General features: G+C 45.8%; 1 protein-coding gene across 5 annotated transcripts in view; it reads right to left on the bottom strand.

The window, feature by feature from the left end:
• The window catches only part of Arhgap44 (Rho GTPase activating protein 44), a 169,607-nt gene that overhangs the window by 20,621 nt on the left and 125,102 nt on the right, over positions 1-23,884 (bottom strand). For all 5 annotated transcript variants that reach the window (XM_021176399.3, XM_029483387.2, XM_021176398.2 and 2 more), the window contains 8 exons: positions 19,184-19,252; positions 16,920-17,001; positions 16,385-16,512; positions 9,815-9,926; positions 9,384-9,465; positions 4,515-4,595; positions 1,898-2,011; positions 838-929 (listed from right to left, as the gene is read on the bottom strand). In XM_021176399.3, coding sequence (XP_021032058.1) covers positions 838-929; positions 1,898-2,011; positions 4,515-4,595; positions 9,384-9,465; positions 9,815-9,926; positions 16,385-16,512; positions 16,920-17,001; positions 19,184-19,252 — 760 coding nt within the window. The remainder of the gene's footprint in view (positions 1-837; positions 930-1,897; positions 2,012-4,514; positions 4,596-9,383; positions 9,466-9,814; positions 9,927-16,384; positions 16,513-16,919; positions 17,002-19,183; positions 19,253-23,884) is intronic.

Genomic DNA, 23,884 nt, shown 5'->3' with positions numbered 1-23,884 from the left:
GTGATGGGCAGGCTGGCCTTTAAGAGAGGGAGATAACCAGGTCAGTCTTGACTGCTGGGATCCTGGCTTTAGTAGCATTTTGTCCTCACACGGGTTAGTGGTGACTGACAGCTAAAAGCTCACCCTCAACACTCAGTACACAAGATGGGCAGGAGCAACGTGTTGTTGTTTTAACCACCATGACTACAACTGCTGTCTCCATAAAACAATCACCACAGGGAACCTCTCGTGCAAGGATGCTTCTGTGGCTCATAACATCTTGTAGATTCCCTTTAAGAAGATGCCTTAAGTGCCCAATTACCAACCAGGCACAAAAAAGCAAGTCACTGCTTTGGAAGCCCTGCTCCTCTGTGCTGAGGGGAAGCTCAAAGAACATCATTAAAGTCAGTAGCATCCAGTGATGGCTGGGCCCTGAACTGAAGTACTCCTCACTCCTTCCCTACCTTCCACTGTAACATCAGGTTCAGCCACCCTCTGCATTTGAAAAGGAGGGACTTTGGAGCTAAGGAGCACTCTATTTTGGGCCAGTTTCCACATTTTGTAGGTGTGAATAAACCACAGTGTAGCTGTTGGGTCAGGAGAATCGGACCTACTCAGTACAAGGCACGGATGCGTGGATGATGGAAATGTCTCCCGGGTCAGAATAGAGAAGGGAGCAGCAGAGGCTCTACTCCAGTGCCTGCTGCATCTGTGGGTAAGTGTTTGCGGGTGGAGTGTGAAGAAAGCCATCCAAAGCCTGGGTGCACACCCCTGGCTTCCCAGTCATCAAGCTCACAGTGCACTTCCTGTCCCCACGTCTGTCCCTCTGCCCCTTAGACATGAATGCTGACACATTACCCCCAGGAAAGAACCAGTCTGCGTGCTGGATAATGGGCTCGATGATGCCAACGATCTGCAGGGAAACTGTGGTCATCATCTCGGTGATGTTCCTGTAAACGGAGCAGAGCAGTGGGGTTAGCAGCGGAGGCAGAGGGACAGCTGCATAGTCCTCTGGGCACTGGAATTCTGCAGGCCCAGGTCTTCAGCTGCTTTCTGGAAGCTTTGTGGACAGCATCACTCCTGGTGACTACCAAATACCCGTAAGTGCTTCTTCAGCACAGGGTAGCTTGTCTGCTTTAAAACGCTGCTGCCTCTTGCAGACAAGCCTCCACCCTTTCAAGTCTAGATGCCTGGACTTCTTGCGAAATGCTCTCTTCTGTCCCTTGCCCTCCTCTGTCATGCTCCATAGTAATTTAGGTTAGTCACAGAAGACCACACTCAGACCCATTGCTCTGAGCCTGTCAGTGAGGAAGATCTCTAGAATTATGTTCCTCCTCCTGGCGCCAAGAGAAAGAAACAGGCTAAGGTGTGTTAGAGATGGGTTTTAATGCTTTCATTTAATAGGGAATCTGTGTGTCCAAACACTGAAGGATCTTCTCCCCAATTGGCTTTTGATCAATAAAGATGGCAGTGGCCAATGGTTGGACAAAGGGAGATGAGGCACGGCCTTTATATTTGCACAGGCTAGGAACTAGGAAAAAGGAGATAGAGAATCACCATGACTTGGGAGAGAAGGATGGGTCATAGAAACTACAGGAGAGAAGGCCAACCAGCCATGTCAGAATTTGGGTGGGTGGCCACTGGCCACTTCTCCAACTGGGCCTAGGGTAGCCAGGGAAGGTTTAGGAGTGTCCAGCCTTTGAGGTAGCCAAGACATTTTAAAATGAACTGGTGTGTGTTTGTATCTGTGTGTCTTCCATTGGAGAATCCAGCTCCTGGGCGAGTGCAAGTGTGCAACCCACCGGGAAGCAAAGCAGTGTCGTCCAAACTCACTGCTACAGAGATGACTCAGGGCCCAGGTCTCCTGCCCTACAGCCCATGCCTGGCACCCTAGGGGGCCTCTCCTTCCTGTACTCACCCCTCTGACTGTGGCCAAAGGAGATTGGGTCCCAGGACAATTGCCATGTTACTGGGAGTCATCTTGTTTACATCCTGATATTCAGACAGTTTCGATAAAAATTTGATCAAGTATCTGAAAGGCAATGAAAAGAGTCAGGTTTAACTGGGGCTCAACACTGGCCACTGTCTCGCAGGACCGAATAGAAACTTCTCTCCCATAGCGCGTTCTTGACAAGGAGACTCGTTCTCTTCCCCAAAGCAAACAGACCCAGAACTCACCCACTTAGATGTTCACATCTACTCCAGTGAACATCCAGTAAGAAACCATCTGTCCTTGTGCCTCAGGTACAGGATGCCCAAGGGGTGTCTCTCACCATACCCTGTTACCTCTCATACTCACTGTATAACAAAGTGTCTGTGGATATCCACAGACCAGGGTCTTATGAACACTGACTCAGCCTTCTTGGAAAGATCCAATGAGACCCAGCAATCCCACTGGTAGGAACACACCCAAGAGAAATACTCCTATGCACAAGATGCTAAAAAAGACATCCGGAGAGGCATTATTTGTGGTATTCCTACAGCTGAGACCACTCAAAAGCCCTTGGAGTGAATGCGTGTATGTAGAATGTTACTAATGCATAAAAAAGAATGGAGACTTGACACTTTCTGCCATGTGGTAAGGCCTGGAAATATGGCAATGGAAAGGAGACAGAAAAGGCTACACAGTGCAGTTCTACTCCATTATGTGAAATACCCAGAAAAGGGAAGTGTGCCATGCGAGAGGCTGGATTAGCGGCTGCTGAACTCAGCTAGGGTGGTGAGGAATGGCTGCAGTGGGAACTGGGTTTCTTTGTGCAGTGATAAAAACACCCCCAAACCAGACATTATTAATGGGTACACAGCTTTGCAAATGTAGACTCAATACCAAATGTCACCTTTAGAAAGACACAGTGGTGTGTGAATGATGCCTCGATCACATTAGGTTTTAACAATGAGAAAGAAGGAGCTGGGCACAAGGTAAACAAACATCCAAGAGCAGCTTGAGCATGGCACACTGAGAATATGCTGTCCTCCGTAGAGGCCCCAGGGCCTCTGGACTCCTAGCTACAAAAGGCTGTCATCCTCCCTTGCGTCACAACAAAGGAAGTTCCTTGGAGGATTTTAACTCTGTTTCCCTCAGCCCAGCAGAGAGTGCACCAGCCTTGGGGGTGGAGTCTAACCGAGTAGTAGCCTCTGTATTCCTGTAGCAGCTCTACCCTCAGCCTCTCCTGACACATTCCAGGTCTGGAATAGGATGTGGGCTGTCTGAGAACAGTTGAGGAACCCTTGCCAGTGGCTGAGGGTTGGGATCACCAACGTGTAGTGCGTTTTACACATTTGACTTGTATCTGGGTACTTTTAAGTGCAGATTTAATAAAATATACCTATAGTTTACTTTGTCCATTTGTGGGGGTATACCGATGTACGATAAGGTACACACACATTGTTAGGCAACCATCACAACCATCTACCTACCCCCCAGCCCCATTTGACCTTTTCAAATTGAGACTGTACACATTAAACAACAACCCTGCATTGTCCACTGCTCAGCCCTGACAACCAACCATCTTCAGTACCTATGATCCCAGTTACTCTCAGCATCTCATATACATGGAACCAAACCTTTTTGTCCTTGTCACCAGAAGAACCACAGTTCTACCGTATGTGCACAACACAATGGATTTATCCATTTATCTGCCTAAGTACACTTAGGTTGTTTTCCCTCTGGCTACTGTGAATCTCGCTGCTATGAATGTAGGCGCATACATATCCAGTCTCTGCTTTCAATTCTTTTGGGCATATGCTCTGAAGTGGAGCTGCCACATCCTATGGTAACTCAGGATTTAGTGCTTTAAGGAACAGCCGTACCACCACTCTAGGGATTTTTAACGGGAACAAAAATTACCAGGTAGATAGAAACACAAGTTGAAGCCAAAAGCCTACATCCTAAGAAACAGGGAGGAGAGGAAGCAAACAGGAGAGAAAGAGGGCAGGGCTAGGAACAGAAGCCAAGCGTGGGGAAGGACCTGAAGCAGAGAGGAGCAAGAAGCTAAGTGACTCCTGGAAAAGACAGACAAATGCGTGCGTGGGGTTCTCTCCCTCAATGCCCTGCCTGTGATTAGCTCAAAGTGACATTTGCCTCCTTCAGCTCCAGAGTAGGTCAGCCACTCCTACGAGTCTTCAGATCTCAAGTATTGTATATGGTCTGCATTACTCCTTATTCTTCACAAACTGAGAAACTGTCATAGACTTAGCCAATGGCTGTTGTTGGGGAGCCCCTGGTAATACTGGCTCTGTCTCTTACCAGCAAAACCTATCAACATGTCCCCTGCCTATCTTATCTCATACGCTGTTTGAAGCTTAAAATGGACCATGAATGCTAACAGCACCATGTATACTAACAGTACCACAAGGTGCCCATGTATGCTAACAGCACCATGTATGCTAACAGTACCATGCATGCTAACAGCACCATGCATGCTAACAGAACCACAAGATGCCCATGTATGCTACTTTCCATGACCTTTATCCAGGGAGCTGGGCAGCTGGGCTTGCATGAGCCCCATCCACTTTCTCCTTTCCCTACTACTTACTTGATGTTGTTATGGTTGGCCTTGGGCAACTTCTCACAAGCATTCCAGAGAGCCTGAAGTCTCTTGTCTTGCTCCTGGATACTGGGAAATTGACAGGAAAAGCCATTGGTTGAACAGGAATTGACGTAGCACTGGTCACCAATCCTAGCCACTCTTTACCATGGACCCTGGAGGCAATCACTGCATGTTATTATACTTAAAACATGTGGCTATTATCATTTCTCCTTCTGCTCTCCTCCAGTCCTGCCCTACACTACTTTAACAGAACTCCATCTACACGGATCATGGGTCTCAGGTGACAAACTGAACAGGCTGACAGTGAGGTCAAGAGGCTAGACAGTTGTGGAGCCAGGGCTCTGGGGCTATTGGGAGAACATAGGACACAAGTTGGGGGAGACCGACCCAGTTGCATGCTGTAACCTATAGATCAGCTCAACAGACATTAGTCACTGCATATTAAATTTCTCCACATCTGACATAAACTAAATGTCCAACAGATAACTTGAATAAATAGGGTACAAAGACATAAATGAACCCAACTTTTCAAATCTTTTAACTTCAGCAAGTAGACAATTTCCACTAGCTAAAAGGCTTTCCATGACATACTACAAATTTCTCAGTCTCTCAGAACCAAATCATTGGTCTTATTCATAGGACTAAGTTTTATAGAAATCTATACCCAGGCCTACATGGTAAGAGAATTCTGATGCCAGAGATCTCAGAGGATCCAGAAGATCCAGAGAGTAAACTGCAGCAGGGTGAGGCCCACACCGAAGGGGTGGCCATCCCCTCCCTTTACACGCCATTGTCATTGCTGGGTGTCCCTAGGGTCCTCCTACTGATCTTAACCTTCAGAAAAAAAAGCTCCTTATATGAGCAGGAAGGAACAGAACATACATATTTATGTGATGCTTGGTTATAGTAGGTCTTGACTGGGAAGCCATGAAGTAGGCCTTCCACGCCCTGACCTGGTGGTAACTTTGTCCTCACAGAGCTGGTGTGAACACTCTGAACTGGAGGATGATCCAAGCGCCTGGCCCTGCTGCTGGTTCATGCAAGGCTATGTCCTGTGCAAGGCACTCTCTGTGGCAACAAGCCAGCCCCACGTACTCTTCTGTTCTTCAACTTTCCCTAAGGAACAGTCTGGGAAGCTACTGTTTTCTGCTAACATCTAGCACTGGGCCTGGCAGAACAGACTGAGCTGTAATGGGGCCACTGTGCTAAAAAGTCACAGAAGCAAAGTGAACTCTGAAAACTGGGGCTAGTTTTCCTAAAACCATCATTTGCCAAGAGCCAGTCCTAGGAAGCCAGTGCTGCTGAGCTGGTAGGATCGCCCACTCTGCCTCACCCCTTTGAGGAGTCCCTTTAAAGCCATGACTTTTGTTGTTTCTGTCTCTTCCTGCTTCTCTGCCTGCAGAGCTAGCTAGCTAACCCCTCCTACTTAATTTACTGGAAGAACTCCTTCCATTTTATGCAATCAAGTGCTGCTCAGTTATAAAGTGGGAAATGAAAGCCATTGGATTTTTAAGCTGAATTTGTCTTCTGACAAAGGGCAGATGGCACTCGACCTTTCAAGAAATGTAAGTCAACAGACATATATTAAAATGAGTCCCTCTGTGCCTGGAACTACCCTATGAGCTGGGAAGAAGCCCTCAGAAGAGTTCCTAACCTATCAGCTATATACCAACAAGCCTAGATGTCCAGACTCTCCCTGGTGCAGAAGCAACAGGGAAGAGGGAGGAAGGCTGCCCGGGAAGGTTTCTCTGAGGAGGTGACATTTAAAGTGAGGCAGAAGGTACCCACAGGGCAGAGGTCTCGCAGGAATCAGCCAGTGCTCCTGTCCTGGTCTCCTGGCCTACCATCCCTGCTCACACCCGCACCATACTCTGAGACGACACACTCTCCCATGGAGGCACTTAGTCTACCAGGCTCCCCAAAACGCCTGCTCAGTCACAGTCAGTCTGCACTGTCCTGATACGCTTTCATTTCAGAGAGTACATTTTATTTATATTCTCACTATTTCATACACAGACATAATACATGGTGGTCACACCTGTCTCTTCGACCTCACCCCATTCCTCTAGAACCCTTCCAGCATGATCCCTTCTGATTGTCATGGCTTATCTTTTTTTTTTTTTTAATTAGTTTGTAATTCAGTGAGTTCAATCAGTTCAGCCTGCTGGAATGTTGACTATCTTGCTGGCTCAATCTTATATGGTCTGCAGTGAATTTGGAGTCTGAGGGCCATGTCCTATCCAGAAGCCGGTATTTCACAGTGACTCCTCCCTATCTTCTAGCTCTTACCCCCTTTCTTTTTCTTCTTCTTTCACGTCCCCTGAGCTTTGTGGAGCAGGTTTGATAGCCTAGGACTAGTTGTGAGCCTTTGCATTAACTGCTGCCCACTGCAGTGAGAAGCCTCTCTGACACTCGTTCTGATCTGGGATCCTCTTCTCTTTCCTGTCCCACCTGTATCCTGGGTGTCCTAAGTCCCCTCAGATTTGACTACACCCTGCTGTGTCATCTCGGAGCATAACTGAGTCCAGCGGAGCACCATCCTGTGTGAAACCTAGCCTCTTCATAGGACCAAGGTTAGCCTCTTCACAGGACCAAGGTTAGCCTCTTCCTCAGCAGCTTGGGGATTATGAAGATGTAAAACCCCAAACAGTTCAATCCAGATCTCTGAGAAGCAGGCTCAGATCCTGGTATCTTCTGAAAATGTAACTAAGAGACTTTGATGCTTACAGATGGTAGGGAACATCTCCACTGGGGACAGTCCTTTCTTTACAGGATGAGACCCTGCAAGGCAGTCCCATCATTACCCATGAATCTTCAGCATTAGAAATGTTTATCATCCAGGGCCAGAAACAAGTCCTTGTGCTTCCACGCTTCAGTGTCTGGGAGTCATTGGGACCACTCCTTTCTTCTGGTGGACACCTACCTTTTCAACTGGTAGGTGAACGGGGACCAGAGTGGCTGTCAGCACACTCAGTGCCACCCTTGGCTCTTCTCTCTTTCTCTAGTTTCTTAGCAAGAGCTCTCATCTATCCAGTAAAAGCACAAGGCAGTTTCTGTCAAGAGAGATGTGTTCACTTCTCACTAGAATCTCTGTCTTGTTCCACAATGGCATAAAGTGCAGTGGCTGCATGCCTGAGTCTAGGGCTGGACTCACTGGATTCAACCTCTTCTCACTCGTGTGGTAGCTGGCAAGGATCTTGCTGTCCCAGCTCTGCTCCACCTCAGCGTCCTCATTTGAATTGTGAGGGAAACAGTCTAGACCACTTCAAAGAGTTATAAAAATTAGAGGGTTTAAAGATGTTTATCAGCTTAGAACAGTTTCAAGCCTCTAATAAGCATTCAACAGATGGTACCATTTATTAAAAGCACCATGGAACCCGAGACCCTCCTTTGATAGTAAAACACACAGACTATATGTTCACCAAAGTATGACTCCATTCTATTTTGGAAAATAAACATCACCAGACAATTTGACATGAGGCAGCCTTCTCTAACTTGATAGATTTAAGCATGCCCCCATCTTGAGGTGAGCTGGATCTCTTTGAGCTCCCAGTAGTTGAGCAATGAGTAACGAGCAATGCCCATTTGAGGGGACAAGTGTGGTAATGATAAACCTGGTTTTGATCACTGCACAATATACCCACACACTGACTCATGACACTTAAGACCTTGTGGATGATATGTCAATAATATGAATTCACTTGTCAGAGCTGAGAAGCTAGGTAGGATGCCTTGGGTGGCCAGATCCCATGACCAGATACCTTGGCTCCCAGCCTGTTCTCAGAAAAGTGTTGTCTACCTCGCCTCTCCTACCCATATGATCTCCACTCTGGTCTCCACCATCCCGGCTCTGGTAACAATTCTCCTGCCTTGTGTTATCTACTTCCTCACTATGGTTGTTTGTATTTTCTTAAGATAATTCTTAGCCTATGGACAAAGAGAACATTCCCCTTGATGAAGCCCACACAAACAAGGGAAGAGAGTGAGGAGTCACAAAGGCAAGCTCCACTGAGGAGCCCCAGGCTGTGGCTTGCCTTGCCTTTGGGATGCTCTGGCTGCTGACCTCCTAATTCTCCTCCCTCTGTGCCTTACAATTCGTGGGGGCACAGATCACATCTACTGCCTGCATCATATGCCTTAGCATTATTAATTCACTGTTGTTAAAATATCCCTGCGACAGATATGGAAAAAGACCCTGAGACTACTCGTCTTGCTCTATCAAAAGAAATCACTATCCTTACCTAGTTGGGCCTTTCCAGAACTTTCTTTAATGTACACAGATAGGCTCACTCCTAAAGTTCTATCTTATTGAGTATTAGGTGTTTAGTTTTCTTTAAAAACTCTGCCTGGGGGAAGGAAAATGAAGGGGGAAATGATGAAATTACATTATAATCTTCAATATATTTATAAATATATAAGCCACATGTGTCCTCCTTAAGGTGCCAGAGTGGCTCTATCGACTTCTTACTTGCCTCAGAACATGAGGAAATGCCTCTGTCCCTTTCTCAAGAGCCATTAGTAACTGCCCATATAGAGCTGCTGGCAGTGTTCTTGGACATGCTTTTTTGGGAACACTCGCCAACAGTCCTTCATGATAGAAAGAAGAAGGCCTGTAGCTGGATCCCAGCTCACAGGCTGTCACACTTCAATGAACCTATACACAGTAGAGTTTATCAACTATTTACATGGCATTGGACATTCTAAGTAATCTATGGATGGCACATGAGGGTCTATGCAAACACTATGCTGGCTGCTTTGTATGAGGAACCTAAGCATCTAATGGTCCACAGATACACGGATGATCATCATCCCCATAATCTCAACGCACAGCACAATCCAACACGGGGTACTCACTTAGAAGCCTGGATCCATTCGTCATAGAGTTCAAAGGTCATAAGAGGCTCCGGCAACTCTCGGAGATAAGACTTCAAAGCCCCTGGGCATAAATACAGTAAGCTGTTACAACACAACAGCACAAACCACATCAGCCTACACAGCTCCATTTGGACACGATTCCTTGGACAACACAAGATTAAATAGTGGTTTTCCATGTGAACAGTGGCTAGGCCTCGAGAGTACCTGGGCTGAACATTATATAGCCCTGCCCCTTGTTTTTCGCATCACCTTGCCGTTGCCTAGTTGTACAGCTAAGGTAGTCTTCCTTCACTGATCAGAACAATCAGGGCCCCAAGTGGACCTCTGAAGCCACTGTTCCAGACACAGAGCCACACTGCCCTTGCTATCGCTTCCCCGTGAACCCTGGCTCAGAGGTGGAGGGTACTTACCTGCTATGGCATGGGGGTCAGCCGAGTACTCCTGGACATCCACCACACAGCAGTCCAGAGCAGCTTTCAGCTTCTTCAGCTTGGAGGCTGAGGGGGCTACCCGGAAGAGGCCCTACCGATAGGATGGAGGGGTGAGAGGATGGCCAGCAACTCAGCAGAGGAACGAGAGAAAAGCTAAGAATAGGAAGTCTACCTGCTCCTCCCTCTGGACCACCGTCCTCCAGCACTTCACTAATGCCGTGTTCTGATGTTGCAGCTCCCTACTTTCTTAGGCATCTCCCTCAGACTCGGGCAGCTCAAGAGTCCACTGCGCTGGTCTCAGTGTGGCAGCTTGTGCCTGGTGGCTCACGGAACTGACTGACCAAGTGTACTGGGTATCTGAACCTTGGACTCTCCTGGGCCTGGTTCTTGTTGCACTTAGAGTAAATCTTGGAGAATATGCCTGAGAGCTGTCAAACTTGAAGGTTTAATAACTTGAACAAACAAATGTCTGTGGTAAATAGTTGTCAACCTTCAAATGCTGTCACCCTTTAATTCAGTTTCTCATGTTGTGGCGACCCCAGCCATAAAACTTTTTTCATTGCTCCTTCATAACTGTAATTTTGCTACTGTTATGAACAGTAGTATCAGTATATTCCAGTGGTCTTAGGTGACCCCTGTGAAAGGGTCATTCGACCTCCCCAAAGGGATCATGACCTACAGGTTGAGAAGCACTGGTCCATGTACACATGCATGTGTGTACTTGAGTAGACACTGGGAGGCACAAGAAGAACTAAGTAGCACCCGTGTCCTGAGAAGAAGGGTACATGGCATGGCGTGCAAAGCTCCAGGTTCTGTTTTTAGCATTACTTTGGTGTTACTCCACTCAGGTCCAAATGAGCAGCCTCAAACTATAAAGTGAAGCTGGGGTAAATGGGGGTGTTTGAAAAAGATGATAAATGCAGGTCAGAGTGGGAAGGAAGCCCCAGTCCCAGTGCAGTAAAGTGTGGAACCCCCTGGCTTTCTGCTGTATCTCCTTAGGTGCCCCCCAGACTGAAAAGCAAGCTGGCCGGCCGGCCGGCCCTCATTCCTCTTTGGCTTTATGGCCACTCAGATTTCCAAGTTCCTTCCAAAGAAAATGTTCCCAGGTAGCTTCTGAGCTGATGGTATTGACCCCTTCTCAGTGGATGTGAGACAAGAGCTCGCTGGCATGTGTGAGGAGGTCATACTAACCAGTGCAGGCAGATGTGTCCGTCAGGCTGCTGTGACAAGGACAGCAAGCTATGGAGCACACACAAAGACTGACTTAGGACTTAGAACCATGCAATGACTACTCAGGAAGAGCCAGTAGTGTTAGGGAAGGGTAATACAAAAGAGGAGGGACCAAGCCGTCAAACGCAGTGGTCCTGGCCCTATCTGTATTTTTTCCTGTTCCATGGTCTCAGTTACCCATAGTCATTTGCAGTTTGGAAATACTAAACCAAAAATTCTGGAAAGGAATCACTCATAAACTAAATTCTTTTATTACAACATGCTATTAGAGCCATTCTGTTTTATTATTAATGACTATGAGTCTTTGTGGTGATCTGAATGATAAGTGTTCTCATGAGCTTAAACACTTGAGCACTTGGTCCCCAGCACTGTTTGGGGGAGGGTTAGGAGGTGTAGCTTCCCTGGGGAAAGTACATCATTGGAGGTAGGCTCTGAGGGTTTCAAGCTTCATGACACTTCCAGTTTGCTATCTCTGCCTAGTGTTTGCTGTTAAAGATGTAAGCTCTCAAATGTCCTACCCTGCCACCATGCTGGCCTCTGTGTGCTCGGCCTCACCACTGTGATGGACTCTCATCCCGCTCCTTTCTTGCCTCTGGTTATAGTGTTTTATCAACCAACCAAAGAATAATTAACACAGTCTCTTACTGTACCTAATTTATAAATCTAACTTTCTTATAAGAGTGTGCAGACATAGAAGGAACAAAGCGACACATGATTTGATGTTCTTCATGCTTCCGGCATCCACTACCCAGTGCCTTATGGATAAAGGGGGAACAGATAGTATAAGCAGCTACATAACACTAAAGGCTGTCTTATTAAAGGGGGATTGTGAATATAGCTAGTTAGTTCAGTACTAGTTAGCTAGTTAGTCAGTCAAGGGGTTTACAAGGCCCACTGGAAAAATGCCAACGAAGGCAGAGTGGAGCCTGCACATGGGACACATCCACATACAGGCTGGGGCGTAATTCAGGAAGAACAGACACCATGGGAAGAATCCTCAAAGTCTAAGGTACAGACCGAGGAGTTGAGGAGTCGATGATTATAATAGAAAACAACCTGACAGGGAGGAGAGCAGAGGCCTATACAAGGGATGTTGTGGTCCCGGGGGCCATGATATGGGACTGCCACCATAGCTGGATCTGGTAGAGACAAATGGAGCTGGTGCTGGTCATCGGTGGCTTGGAAGATCAGTGAGGGTAGTTTGAGCTCTAAGATGATGGGGACTGTGTTTATTTTAATGAGAATGGCTTCCATGGGCTCATGTTTGAATACTTAGTTCCCAGTTAGTAGAACTGTTTGGGAAGGATTAGGAGGTGTGGCATTGTTGGAGGACGTGTGTCCATGGAAGTGGACTTTGGGGTTTCAAAAGCTTCATTCTATTTCCAGTTAGCTCTCCGCTACAGTGGCAGTTTTGGTTTTAAGGTTCCTAAAAAATTTAAAAAATATATATATAATATTTGAAAATATTATAAGAATATGTTTTTGTTTTATTCCCAAGTGTTAGATATGGGACTGCTTTAGATTATCCACAGCAGCTGACTGATTTGCCTCATGCTCTAGCAGGGGCGTTGTTTTGCCAGCTGCAGATAGTTTCTGCAAGGGTGTGATGTTTGGAATTCTGGGGACTTTTCAGAGAGGTATATAAATGCTAGAGCCCAGAGCCACCATGGTTTGTTAAGTAGTTACGTGCAAAGAAGAAAGAAGGAGAAATCAGATATCCTGATGGTGAAGATCAAATTTGTCCCAAAGAATTTGATGCCCCTAAACAGCAGGAAGTAATCTAATGATCATGTCTCCTCATTTCTGGCCCCCAATCTAATTCAGCTTTCCTTTCCTCTCCATCCTTTCTTCTCTCCTATCTAGTGTTAGGCAGTTGAAAGGGTGGAAGAAAGAAGAACCCACAATGTAGTGACAGACAGGCTCCACTCTGCCTCCCGAATGAGGATGTGAGCTCTCAGCTGCTCCTGCTGTCAGGGAACAAGCATGCTCCACCATCAAGGACTCCAACCCTCTGAAAGTAGGAGCCCCACATTAAATACTTCCTCTTATAAAGTGCCTTGGCCGTGGTGTTTTGTCACAGCACTAGAAAAGTCACAAAGAGGCACAGAAGTAATAGCACAAGGAGAGAGAGGGTGACTCATGGTTGGCACATGGTAGTGAATGTTGAGAGTTTTCTTTGGAGTTGTGCTTCATAAAGAAACACAACCAATGGGGTAGGGAGAGGAATGGCAGGCTCCCCTGGGCTACAGGGGACCTATTCTTTTCTAGGTTGAGGAAAGGCTGATCGTATTTGTTCATAAAAGAAAGGAGGTGATGCACAGTGGGAAAAATAAGGCAAAAAGCAGGAGTGGCTCTGTCTAGAGGAAGAGTGTTCCCAGAAGGGCAGAGACCAGAGAGGCAGAGATAAGGCAGGGAACATCAGAGGTCAGTTCACCAACTGACTAGGAACTTGACAATGCTAAAGACGATTGTAATAGCATATAATGAGACTATGGCAGATATAGTCTGCTTCTAAATAACTAAGACAAGAATTAGTGGGGGTGGAGAAGAACCAAGGTGACAAGGGTATAAGACTCATTGTTTTATCTTCCTGTAAGTTTTTCTATAATTAAAAGAAATAATCAAGGCTAGATAGCAAGTTCCCATACAAGCTTGGCCTATAGGGTGAGATGCTGCCTAAATAAATAAATAAATAAATAAATAAATAAATAGTACAAAAAGAAAGGAGGGAGGGAGAGAGATCGACAACAGACAGACCAAAAAAGCTCAATTAGCCTCTTCCATAAGACTTTTTTAAGGACCAAGGAGACCCTTTTTACATTTTCCACTGGTAACAACTATGAAACTATAACAGAGTTTTTACCATATAAAGACACAAACAAAACAAGACTCCATATTTATTCCCTTTTCAGTGTCTATGGGTACTATAAGGCAATGTGGGCAGGTGATGGGCACCAGAGGAGGACACGGGGTATTTCTCCTATTGCTCTCTGTCTTAGGCCCTTGAAAAGGGCTCTCTAACTACACCTAAAATTCACAGCTCTATGGTATGGTTAGGAAGGAATCCAGTAAATTCCAGAAATCCTATCTGTGCCCCCTCTTGCCCCAGCACTAGAATTCCAGTAGTGTACATGCAGCCATTTCTTGACGGGACTGTTGGATATCCCAGCTTAGGTCCTCCTGCTTGTATGGCAGATACTTAAGGCAGATAATCCATATTTATTCTTTTCCCTTTTGAAATTTTATGGTTTTTATATTTAGTTTTCCATTTTTAAGATACCGCATTTTGGTGATTAAACTTAAAAGACATGCATCCACTGATCATATTTATTATTTATGAGGTGAATTTGATGACCATTTTCAGTCTCAATCCTTATTTTATATTCATATGTGAGATTGTTTAAGCTTTCTCATGGAGATAAAGAAATCCAGGCATCAGCTAGAGCTACAACCTAGTTTTCTTCTACTGACCCTTGGGCAATGCCTACTAAGTGAGCTGAGTGATATTAACAAGGGTGACTATACTGTGAGCAGCCAGGCTCACTATGCAGCCCTGGCTGGCTGGTCTAGAACTCACTATGTAGACCAGTCTCTGCCTCCTGGGATCTGGAATTAAAGGTGTACACCCCCATGCCTGGACGGCCAGTCTGTACATTGAGAGTTGTTATCCTTGACCCATTGCCCAATCCATTTTGTGATTAAGTTGACATTATCCTTTAATTCTTCTAGTTCATTATTGGGTAGTGGATGCACAATTTCTTTGTAAGATGCTATGGCTTCTTCATAAAGAACTTGAAAACTCTCACACTGAATCTCTCTCTCTTCGTTTTTTTACAATATACCATTACTTCTGAATACAAACATATATGAATTCAGTGTTCAGGAAAGGACTCATAACCACAGCAATCAACAATAATCCTGCCTTGTCTCATCTGACTCTCTAACTCATCAACAGCTCTATCGTTAACTAAAATGTGACAATCATATTATTCATCATAGCCATCATATAAAAACCTGCCCTCCTGGAGCTAAATCAGCCACATTTTTGTACTTCAGTCCTGTTTTTTTCCAGCCCATGGTATTCCAGTGACCAAGATGTTCAGAAGTTTCATGGTCCCCTTTCACAAGCAGCCAGCTCCTCACGTCATGTGTCCTTTGAATTTTATTTTTAAATATCTATATGTAGGACAGACCTGGTACACAAAACTCAGCCAACACAGCTGCGCATGATGCTGCCTTTCTTCTCTTCCTCAGCCCTCAGTTTGTCCTATGTGGTCTTGCACTCAGAGAATATAGCCTGTCTTGGACAAATCATGCTTACTGGATGAATCTTACCTCCTCTCTCTCTTCATCCTCCGTCTTTGCCATGTCTTCATTTCCCTCAGCTGGACTCATCTCTTCCAGTAAGTTTATAAGCCCTCATCCCATTTTTATATATTTTCTCAGTATCAAATGACTCATCTCTTCTAATATATTTATGACCTTTCATTCCATGTTTATATTTTGTTTAGTAATAGATAATGAATAGATAGCATGCCCTACATCAATACAGAGTGGCTGATCAGGCTAAAGAAAAGTGAAGCGAAGATGCTAAAATAGCCTGGAGATAAAATCAAACAAATGACTGACTAGGCAGGACAAAGGGTGCCCGCCATCAATTCTTCATAGCTCTTCCTTACAGGATGCTCTGAAAAGAATATTCCAATGTCCTGATCGGTGAAATTGTGAAGATCTGTACAAAATGGATGGGCAAGAGCGCTATCCTGAAAATCAGAAAAGTTCTAACCCAAAGGTGGCAGAAGAGGAAGAGGAGGAGACCTAGGAAAAGCAAAGGAGGAGGAATGGGAAGGGGGAGGAGGAGAGAGGAAAAAGAAGGGAAGGAGAAGGAAGCAGAGGAAGAGGATAATTAGAGAAGACAAGGAAGAAGAAGGGGAAGTGGGGGAGGAGGAAGGAGGGAAATGAAGACGTGGCAAAGACGGAGGATGAAGAGAGGGAGGAGGTAAGAAGAATAGAGGTAAGAGCAGCAGCAGAATTGCCAAACCACCCAATCACATTGAATATGAAGAACTGACGCCTAGAATTCCATCACTCAGCCTTCATGGGCACCTGTTAATCTCCCGCAGTCTCTGTAAAAGTCAAACTTCTCAAGAGAATGCAGTGCCTATTTAGTATCTGCAGAAGAGACAATATTGCCCAACTTGGCACACATCTTAATTTAGTGATCTAGGGTGGGGATGCTACTGCGGAGAAGCTCCTGCAGACCCTGCCTCTTAGAAGAGCAAATCAGCTGGGAGATGGGTGTGGATGCTTTGTGCCTACCTCCTCCTGCATCCCACACTCCAGCAGCATCGTCACACACGCCTCGATAGGGAAGGCGATCTCTCGGCCACTGATCATCAGGTGCTCCTCCAGGGGCTTCCCAAAGGAAGGCTTCTCCACCCAGGCCTCTGGGGAGGGGTGAGCAAGAAAGGGGCCAGTTAGTAGCTTCCCAAGGCCACTTACGACAGATTCTTTCTCTCTTTCTCCAGATTCTGCACAGAGTACCAAAGAAACAGGGGGTCCAGAGGAGCATTCGCTCTTGTGGCTTAGTGGAAAATGGAAAGGCGTGGAGAGAACAGAACCTGGCAGCACTGGGGTTAATGTGACAGCCATACTACACACACCCATCTCACTGCCCTGCAAGGGTGGAGGGATGAGCTCAGCTTTGGGTCACTAGTGAACACCAGCTCAGAGAGGTCTACCAGCTCCTCTAAACACAGCTTTCCCAGGAGAGCAGAGGTGGGGAGAGCTCTTCTCATCCAGGAGGGCAAGCAGGCTCCCCACCCTCCCAGCTCTGAGGGAGGCTTGCACTTACCCTGCTGTGCTTTGATCTGAGGCAACACAGCCTGCAGCAGTGTCAGTGACTTCCTGTGGTACTCAGCTTGCACTTCTATTAGCTGAGAAAACACAAGAACAAACATATTACACTTTGCCAAAGGGAAGCAGCCTTCTACAGAGGCCTGCTTTCTTCACAAAGGCACTTGCTCATGGAGGAAGCAGACAGGATAGCCCTCAACCTCCTCCAGTGCTTCAGCCAGAATGGAAAAGGGGGTCACTCTGCATGGAAACATAGGAGGTAGGAGAACCGGGAAGGAATAGGGGAATCTGCCTGAGCTGGAGCCTGGCTTAGGGAACTTGCTTTGGATCACCTGACCTCACCTGGACCCCCATCCTCTAAGCTGAAGGTAGCAAGGAAGGTGCAACAATTGGTGAATATGAATGTAAACAGAAAATACATGCTGAGGTCTGTTTGCCAGAGCAGTCTATGTGCATCCTGATTTCTGCTAGTCACTTGGAACATGTAAGTGCTTAGAAATCATGTGGTTCTACTTCATATACACCCTGAGAGGCACAATGGCTTTGTCTATAGTCACGTGGTCCTGAGAACAAACTCTTTCAAGGTGTTCTCGCCACCCAATCCATTAAAGAAACAACTGCAGTGTTGCTTAGGGCCAAGGAAAACTCATAAGCAAGAATGACTTCATTTATTTTCTGGCTGTCCATCTCCCCCAAACTAAACAAAAGCCTGGCACGGAGCATAAACAATGACAGCATTAGTGTGGGACAGAAGGAACCTGGGGCCTGGGAAGCAGCCTGACGAAGCCTGGGCGCTGGGGATTTCATAAGTCAAGTCCATGGAATGCGTTTGAAAATATACTACTGCAGTGGCTTAAGTGAGCAATTGGCTTCAGTCTCCCACATGTGACGACTTGGTCCCCAGATGGTGGTGCTGTTTCAGCGTGGTGTTCAGATGGCAGGCCTTGCTGGAGGAAGGGGCAGCCTTGGAGAGGAAAAAGCCCTTCTACTTCCAGTTTGCCGGCTCTGCTTCTTGACTGTATTTGAGGATGTGAGCTCTCGGCTTCTTTCCTGGACTTCCATGCCTGGCTGCTGCCAAGCTTTTCCTCCATGATGAACCGTATCTCTCTGGGACCAGAAGTCCCAAAGAGACCCTTCCTTGGAGGAGCAGCTTTTGGGGCATGGTGTTTGACAACGGCAACAGAAAATGAATCAATACAACTTTGAAGCAGACATTCTGTATAGGAAGTGATACTTAGCAGCTCTATTGTAGGGGTGTGTGTGTGTGTGTGTGTGTGTGTGTGTGTGTGTAAGGGGGAATTGCGACAGTCTGCATCCCTATTAATGCAGGAAAGTGCCAGAGCCTGCAGCTGTTCACCCGGTGCACCCCACTGAGCACTTTGTATGTCTCAGATCCGTCTGCCTGCTACTCTTCCTGAGTCACTTCTTTTCTTCTCCCACCAGTTCTTTGGTCATGAAGTGAAAGCTGGTGGGTTTTAGCGAACAGGTACACTCAACTGTTCTCCAGGATGATTTCCCTGTCAATGCTTTTCTACCATTTCTTTTATTGAGCCGTATGTTCACTCTGGCAAGGAACCAGGGTCCAAATGATCAGGACCGGCTGACTGAAGCTCAGGTGCCTCAGATCCTGTCTCTGGACTCTAAATCTGCTTTCACGGAGGAGAGGCAGTCACCAGGCCAAATCAATCATTGCCTTTTGAAGTTGGCAAAGATCCTCAATAGAAACAAATATGCTTTTATGGGGAGCTGAATATCTTCCTATTCTTCTCAAATCCTTTGCTGTCACAAATCTAGGTGTCTCAGCATGGGTCTTTGGACTTCCTGGGTTGGGCAACTCTGCTGTACGGAGCCGCCTGTACATCTGAAGAGGCTTAGTGCTCCCCTTTGTCTACCACTGACACAGCGCCACGGCCTTCCTGAGCTGGGACAACCAGAGGCATCTGTTAACTCCCAAAGTGCTCGAAGAAAGGGGGAAGCACCACTCTTGGTTGAGAATCCCTGCTACTGGTTAGCTAGGCTGTATTCATCCTCAGGGATGGGGTTCTGTTTCAAGCTTAGGTTTTTACACACGGAGGACAGAATTCACCTAGAGATTGAACCAACAAAGCGCTGCCCACCTCACCCCACCCCACCCCTCACTCCCTCCACTGATGCTTTCACGCAATCAGAAGGCCCCCTGTTATAACTGCCCATCCTCCTTTGCCGTGCACATCATGGCCGTCTATAAAGACTGTCTGCAGGCTTACCTGGGTGGACCCTTACCGTTTGAAAGTAGTTTGCATAGTCAATTTCTTTGGCCACAAAACTGTACATGTCAGCAGAAAGCTGGTCCTGTGCAAGGTAAAATTATAGAAGCAAGGTTAAAAAGAGAATACTGGGGGAGGGTGGCCAACACCTGTCCCAGACAGCACGGGAGGAAAGGGCTTAAACCCTGCTGGACCCGATTTTCAATAGTATGCCACGTGTTGAATAGTCTTCCCGTGGGACTTCTTGTCTCTCAACCATGGATCTAGAAAGAAGTGACTTTGGAAGTTTACCATACTAGTAGTTTCCCAGAGCTTTAACTTATGGGCTAGCAAATCCAAGCTGGTGTGGGACAGTGATGTGCAAATGAGCTCTCTACACCTCAGAGGCTTGCCCTGCCACCTGCCACCTGCCACCAGAAGCAACTCCAGGCACACACAGTGGCTTGCGTCCCTCTGCCACTGCTTGGCTTGGGTCACTTCACCTTCCTGATAGCCTTCACCCTCAAACTGACTGGATGACCATGAGCATGTGGGAAAGGAACAGAAAGGCAGTGATCTGCAGAAAACCTGGATAGACAAGGTTCATAGTGGGGAAGGATGGCTGATTGAAAACTTGGCAAATTCTGACTCGCTCCTATGTCGCACACAAACTTAACAGAGTTCAAAGTTCTTCACCACCAGGCGTTCTGTCCACTTGGGAGGCAATCGAGCCTAATGCTGCCCTGGGATCTGGAACATTCTATTCTGAGAAGAGAGGGTTTCAGTTCCAGAGAGACAGCCACAGCAGGCACAATAAGTGTTCTTTGAGCAGCATACACTGGTGCTAGTAGCATCTTGGGGATGTCACTCTGTCCTTGTGTGTAGAAGCTATGTGGCATCCAGAAGCCACACTCCTTAGAAGAAGCACTCACTGAGAAGAGTTTGCAAACTGGAATCAGACCGGCAGAGCAATAGCACACAAAGCCAACACCGGCCCTGAACAAACAGAAGCAGGCAGCCCTGTGCTTCAGGAAGAGTTGGCCTTCCTGTGAGACCGCAGGTAGTCATGACGTATGAAGGGGAAGTCTCAGCCACATTCCCACAGCCACAGAGGCAGTATATCCTCTGTCATGATGGACTGGGTCCCCTAAAACAAGGAGAGGAAAGAAACCTTTCCTCCCTTAAGTTGCTTCAGGCAGGCATTCCATCACAGTGGTGAAAAGAGTAGTAAAATATGACCAACGGAGTACAACATGTCTAAACTCGTGTCTTCTAGTTTACAACTCAGAAGAATGCAAAAGAAATAGCCAGATTCTGACAGGTGGAAATCACCACCACAAGCACTGTTTGCCCTGGATCCTCTATTCTACCCGCTCACACTGTTTCATACAGGTGCTTGGGTAAATAAAAACAAACAACAGGGCTGGCGAGATGGCTCAGTGGTTAAGAGCACCGACTGCTCTTCCGAAGGTCCCGAGTTCAAATCCCAGCAACCATATGGTGGCTCACAACCATCCGTAACGAAATCTGGAGTATCTGAGGACAGCTACAGTGTACTTACATATAATAAATAAATAAATCTTAAAAAAAAACAAAAAACAAACAACAATAAAAACAGGCCCAGACTGCTGTATAGGTCTCTGACATACGGATAAATTGATTCTATGGTTGGAGCACGTTCCTATTTCCTCACTAGTATAGTGTCCAATATGTACCCCTCAAATGTGTCTGGACCCACCTCCTTACTCCTTTATGACAAAGTGGGCAGTTGACTTATGATTCTGAACATCAGAACTGAACTATATACTGCCACACACAGAGCAGTCTCCTACAAGGAATAATTCATAAATTTTTGTTTCCCATGATCATTTTATTCAATCACCATCAAATAAATGAGAGAAATTAAAGTAATATGTTATTAGTTTATATTTTTATAGAGGTTAGCTTCCCCTAGATTTATTGTGTCTGTCAATTACATTTAGTGCCCACTGTCAGTTCCTTGATGTGTTTAACGAAGAGCAACACAGTCTGTGGTTCTATGATAAAAGTTGGGCTGGTTTTTCTTTTTTATTTAGTTTTATGTTTTGAGACTATGATTCTGAGCTTGGAATTTAACTAGGAAGCTTCCATATTTTACTCCTCTTTTAGGTATGATAGCTAGACTTGGGGGGATGCTGTGAGCTCCTTCCTTCTTTCTAGGGTTGATTAGCCCAGGGTGTATGTGTATGTGTGCATGTGTGCTAAACTTTTTAAATTCTTTTTTTTATTTTAATTTTATTTATATGAGTGTACTGTAGCTATCTTCAGACACACAAAAAGAGGGAATCAGATCTCATTAGAGATGGTTGTGTGCCACCATGTGGTTACTAGGAATTGAACTTGGGACCTCTGGAAGAACACTGACTGCTCTTAAATGCTGAGCCATCTCTCCAGCCCCATGTGTGTTAAACTTTGACAAAATAATTCCTTCTGAGGACAGACCCTGTTAAGAATGACAGAAGGGGGTGTGCCTCGAAAGCATGAGTTCTGGGGTTCAGATGGTTCCTGCTCATGCAAATGCTAGGTGGGCCTGTGGGCCGCCCGCAATGCCAGTGTGCTGAAGGAGGAAGAAACAAGGGGTCCTTGGAACAAGCTTGCCAGCTAGACGAGATGATAGCTTTTGAGCTCTGGGCGCAAGTCATACATGTTGCTTCAATATATGAAGCGAGAATGATCAAGCCTCTGGCCTCCACACACATGCACACACAAATATGTACACAGTACATGATACATACACATACACACACCCACACACACCCTACACATACTCAAGAATAAATAAACAGATTATTTTGAAATTTTCCCTTCAGGGTTATGTAAAGAAAGTTAATGAGAGGGTACAATACATTACATATGTATATGAAATTGTCAAAGAATAAATTTAAAAAATTAATTCCCTTCAGGTTCTTTGTATAAGGTAAATATGAAACATAAGTGAATGTTAGACTTATATATATAGAGATATATCACAATCTGGAAAAAATCTAATATTAAAAACATTGAAACCAATACTTTTTTATGCAGAATATTTAATACATTCTAAGAGAAAAATGAAAGAACAGTGTAAACGTAAGATTTAAAACAGCAATTACTGAGAATGTCCCCAAGTTTTCAAAACCCAATAGATCCAGGAAAGGCCGAGAACATCATGCTCAATAAACACACATAAATTACACATGCTATCATTAACAGTCAGGGATTGGTCCTTGCTCATGGGATGGATCTCAATTTTCAGCAGTCATTGGTTGGTCATTCCCTCAGTCTCTGCTCTATCTTTGTTCCTGCACTTCTTGTAGACAGAACACATTTTGGGTCGAAGGTTTTGTGGGTGGGTTGCTGTCCTTATCCCTTCACTGGAACTCCTGCCTGGCTACAGGAAGTAGCCACTTGCGGATTCACATCCCCCACTGCTAGGAGTCTCAGCTAAAGTCACCCCCCTAGACCCTCTGGGGCCTCTCCCATCCCAGGTCCCTGGTATGTTCTAGAAATTGTCCCCCCACTGCCGATCTCCCTTCTCTCTCCAGGCTCTCCCTACATATGAGCTCCCCTCCAGACCCCTTCCCATTCCCTCTTCCCCCCAGTTCCTTCCATTGACCTTCAATATCTATTTTGTGTCCCCTTCTAAGAAAGATTCAACCCAATTCTAAGAAGGTGCACAGTGTCCACACTTTGGTCTTCATTCTTCTTGAGTTTCATGCATTTATCAAATTGTATCTTATATCTTGGGTATCCTAAGTTTTGGGCTAATATCCACTTATCAATGAATACATATTGTGTGAGTTCTTTTGTGATTGTGTTACTTCACTCAAGATGATGCCCTCCAGGTCCATCCATTTGGCTAGGAATTTCATAAATTCATTCTTTTTAATAGCTGAGTAGTACTCCATTGTGTAAATGTACCATAATTTCTGTATCCATTCCTCTGTTGAGGGACATCTGGGTTCTTTCCAGCTTCTGGCTATTATAAATAGGGCTGCTATGAACATAGTGGAGCATGTGTCCTTTTTACCGGTTGGGACATCTTCTGGATATATGCCCAGGAGAGGTATTGAATTGGGAACAAAACACCCAGGGAAGGAGTTACAGAGACAAAGTTCGTAGCTGGGATGAAAGGATGGACCATTTAGAGACTGCTGTATCCAGGGATCCGTCCCATAATCAGCTTCTAAACGCTGACACCATTGCATACACTAGCAAGATTTTGCTGAAAGGACCCAAATATAGCTGTCTCTTGTGAGATGATGCCGGGGCCTAGCAAACACAGGAGTGGATGTTCACAGTCAGCTATTGGATGTATCACAGGGCTCCCAATGGAGAAGCTAGAGAAAGTACCCAAGGAGCTAAAGGGATCTGCAACCCTATTGTTGGAACAACATGATGTACTAACCAGAACCCTGGAGCTCTTGTCTCTAGCTGCATATGTATCGAAAGATGGTCTAGTCGGCCATCAATGGAAAGAGAGGCCCATTGGACTTGCAAACTTTATATGCCCCAATATAGGGGAATGCCAGGGCCAAAAGAATGGGAATGGGTGGGTAGGGAAGTGGGGGGCGCTATGGGGGACTTTTGGGATAGTATTGGAAATGTAATTGAGGAAAATATGTAATAAAAATATATAAAAAAAAAAAAGAAAAAAAAAAAGAAAGATTCAACCATCCTCCCTTGGGCCCTCCTTGTTATTTGGCTTCTTTTGGTCTGT

The sequence above is a fragment of the Mus caroli genome, unplaced genomic scaffold (assembly GCF_978045245.1).
Source record: "Mus caroli unplaced genomic scaffold, Mus_caroli_1 scaffold_13, whole genome shotgun sequence".
In the NCBI taxonomy this organism is placed as follows: domain Eukaryota; kingdom Metazoa; phylum Chordata; class Mammalia; order Rodentia; family Muridae; genus Mus; species Mus caroli.
The sequence above is the reverse complement of the archived record's forward strand: the minus strand, read 5'-3'. Positions and strand labels throughout refer to the sequence as shown.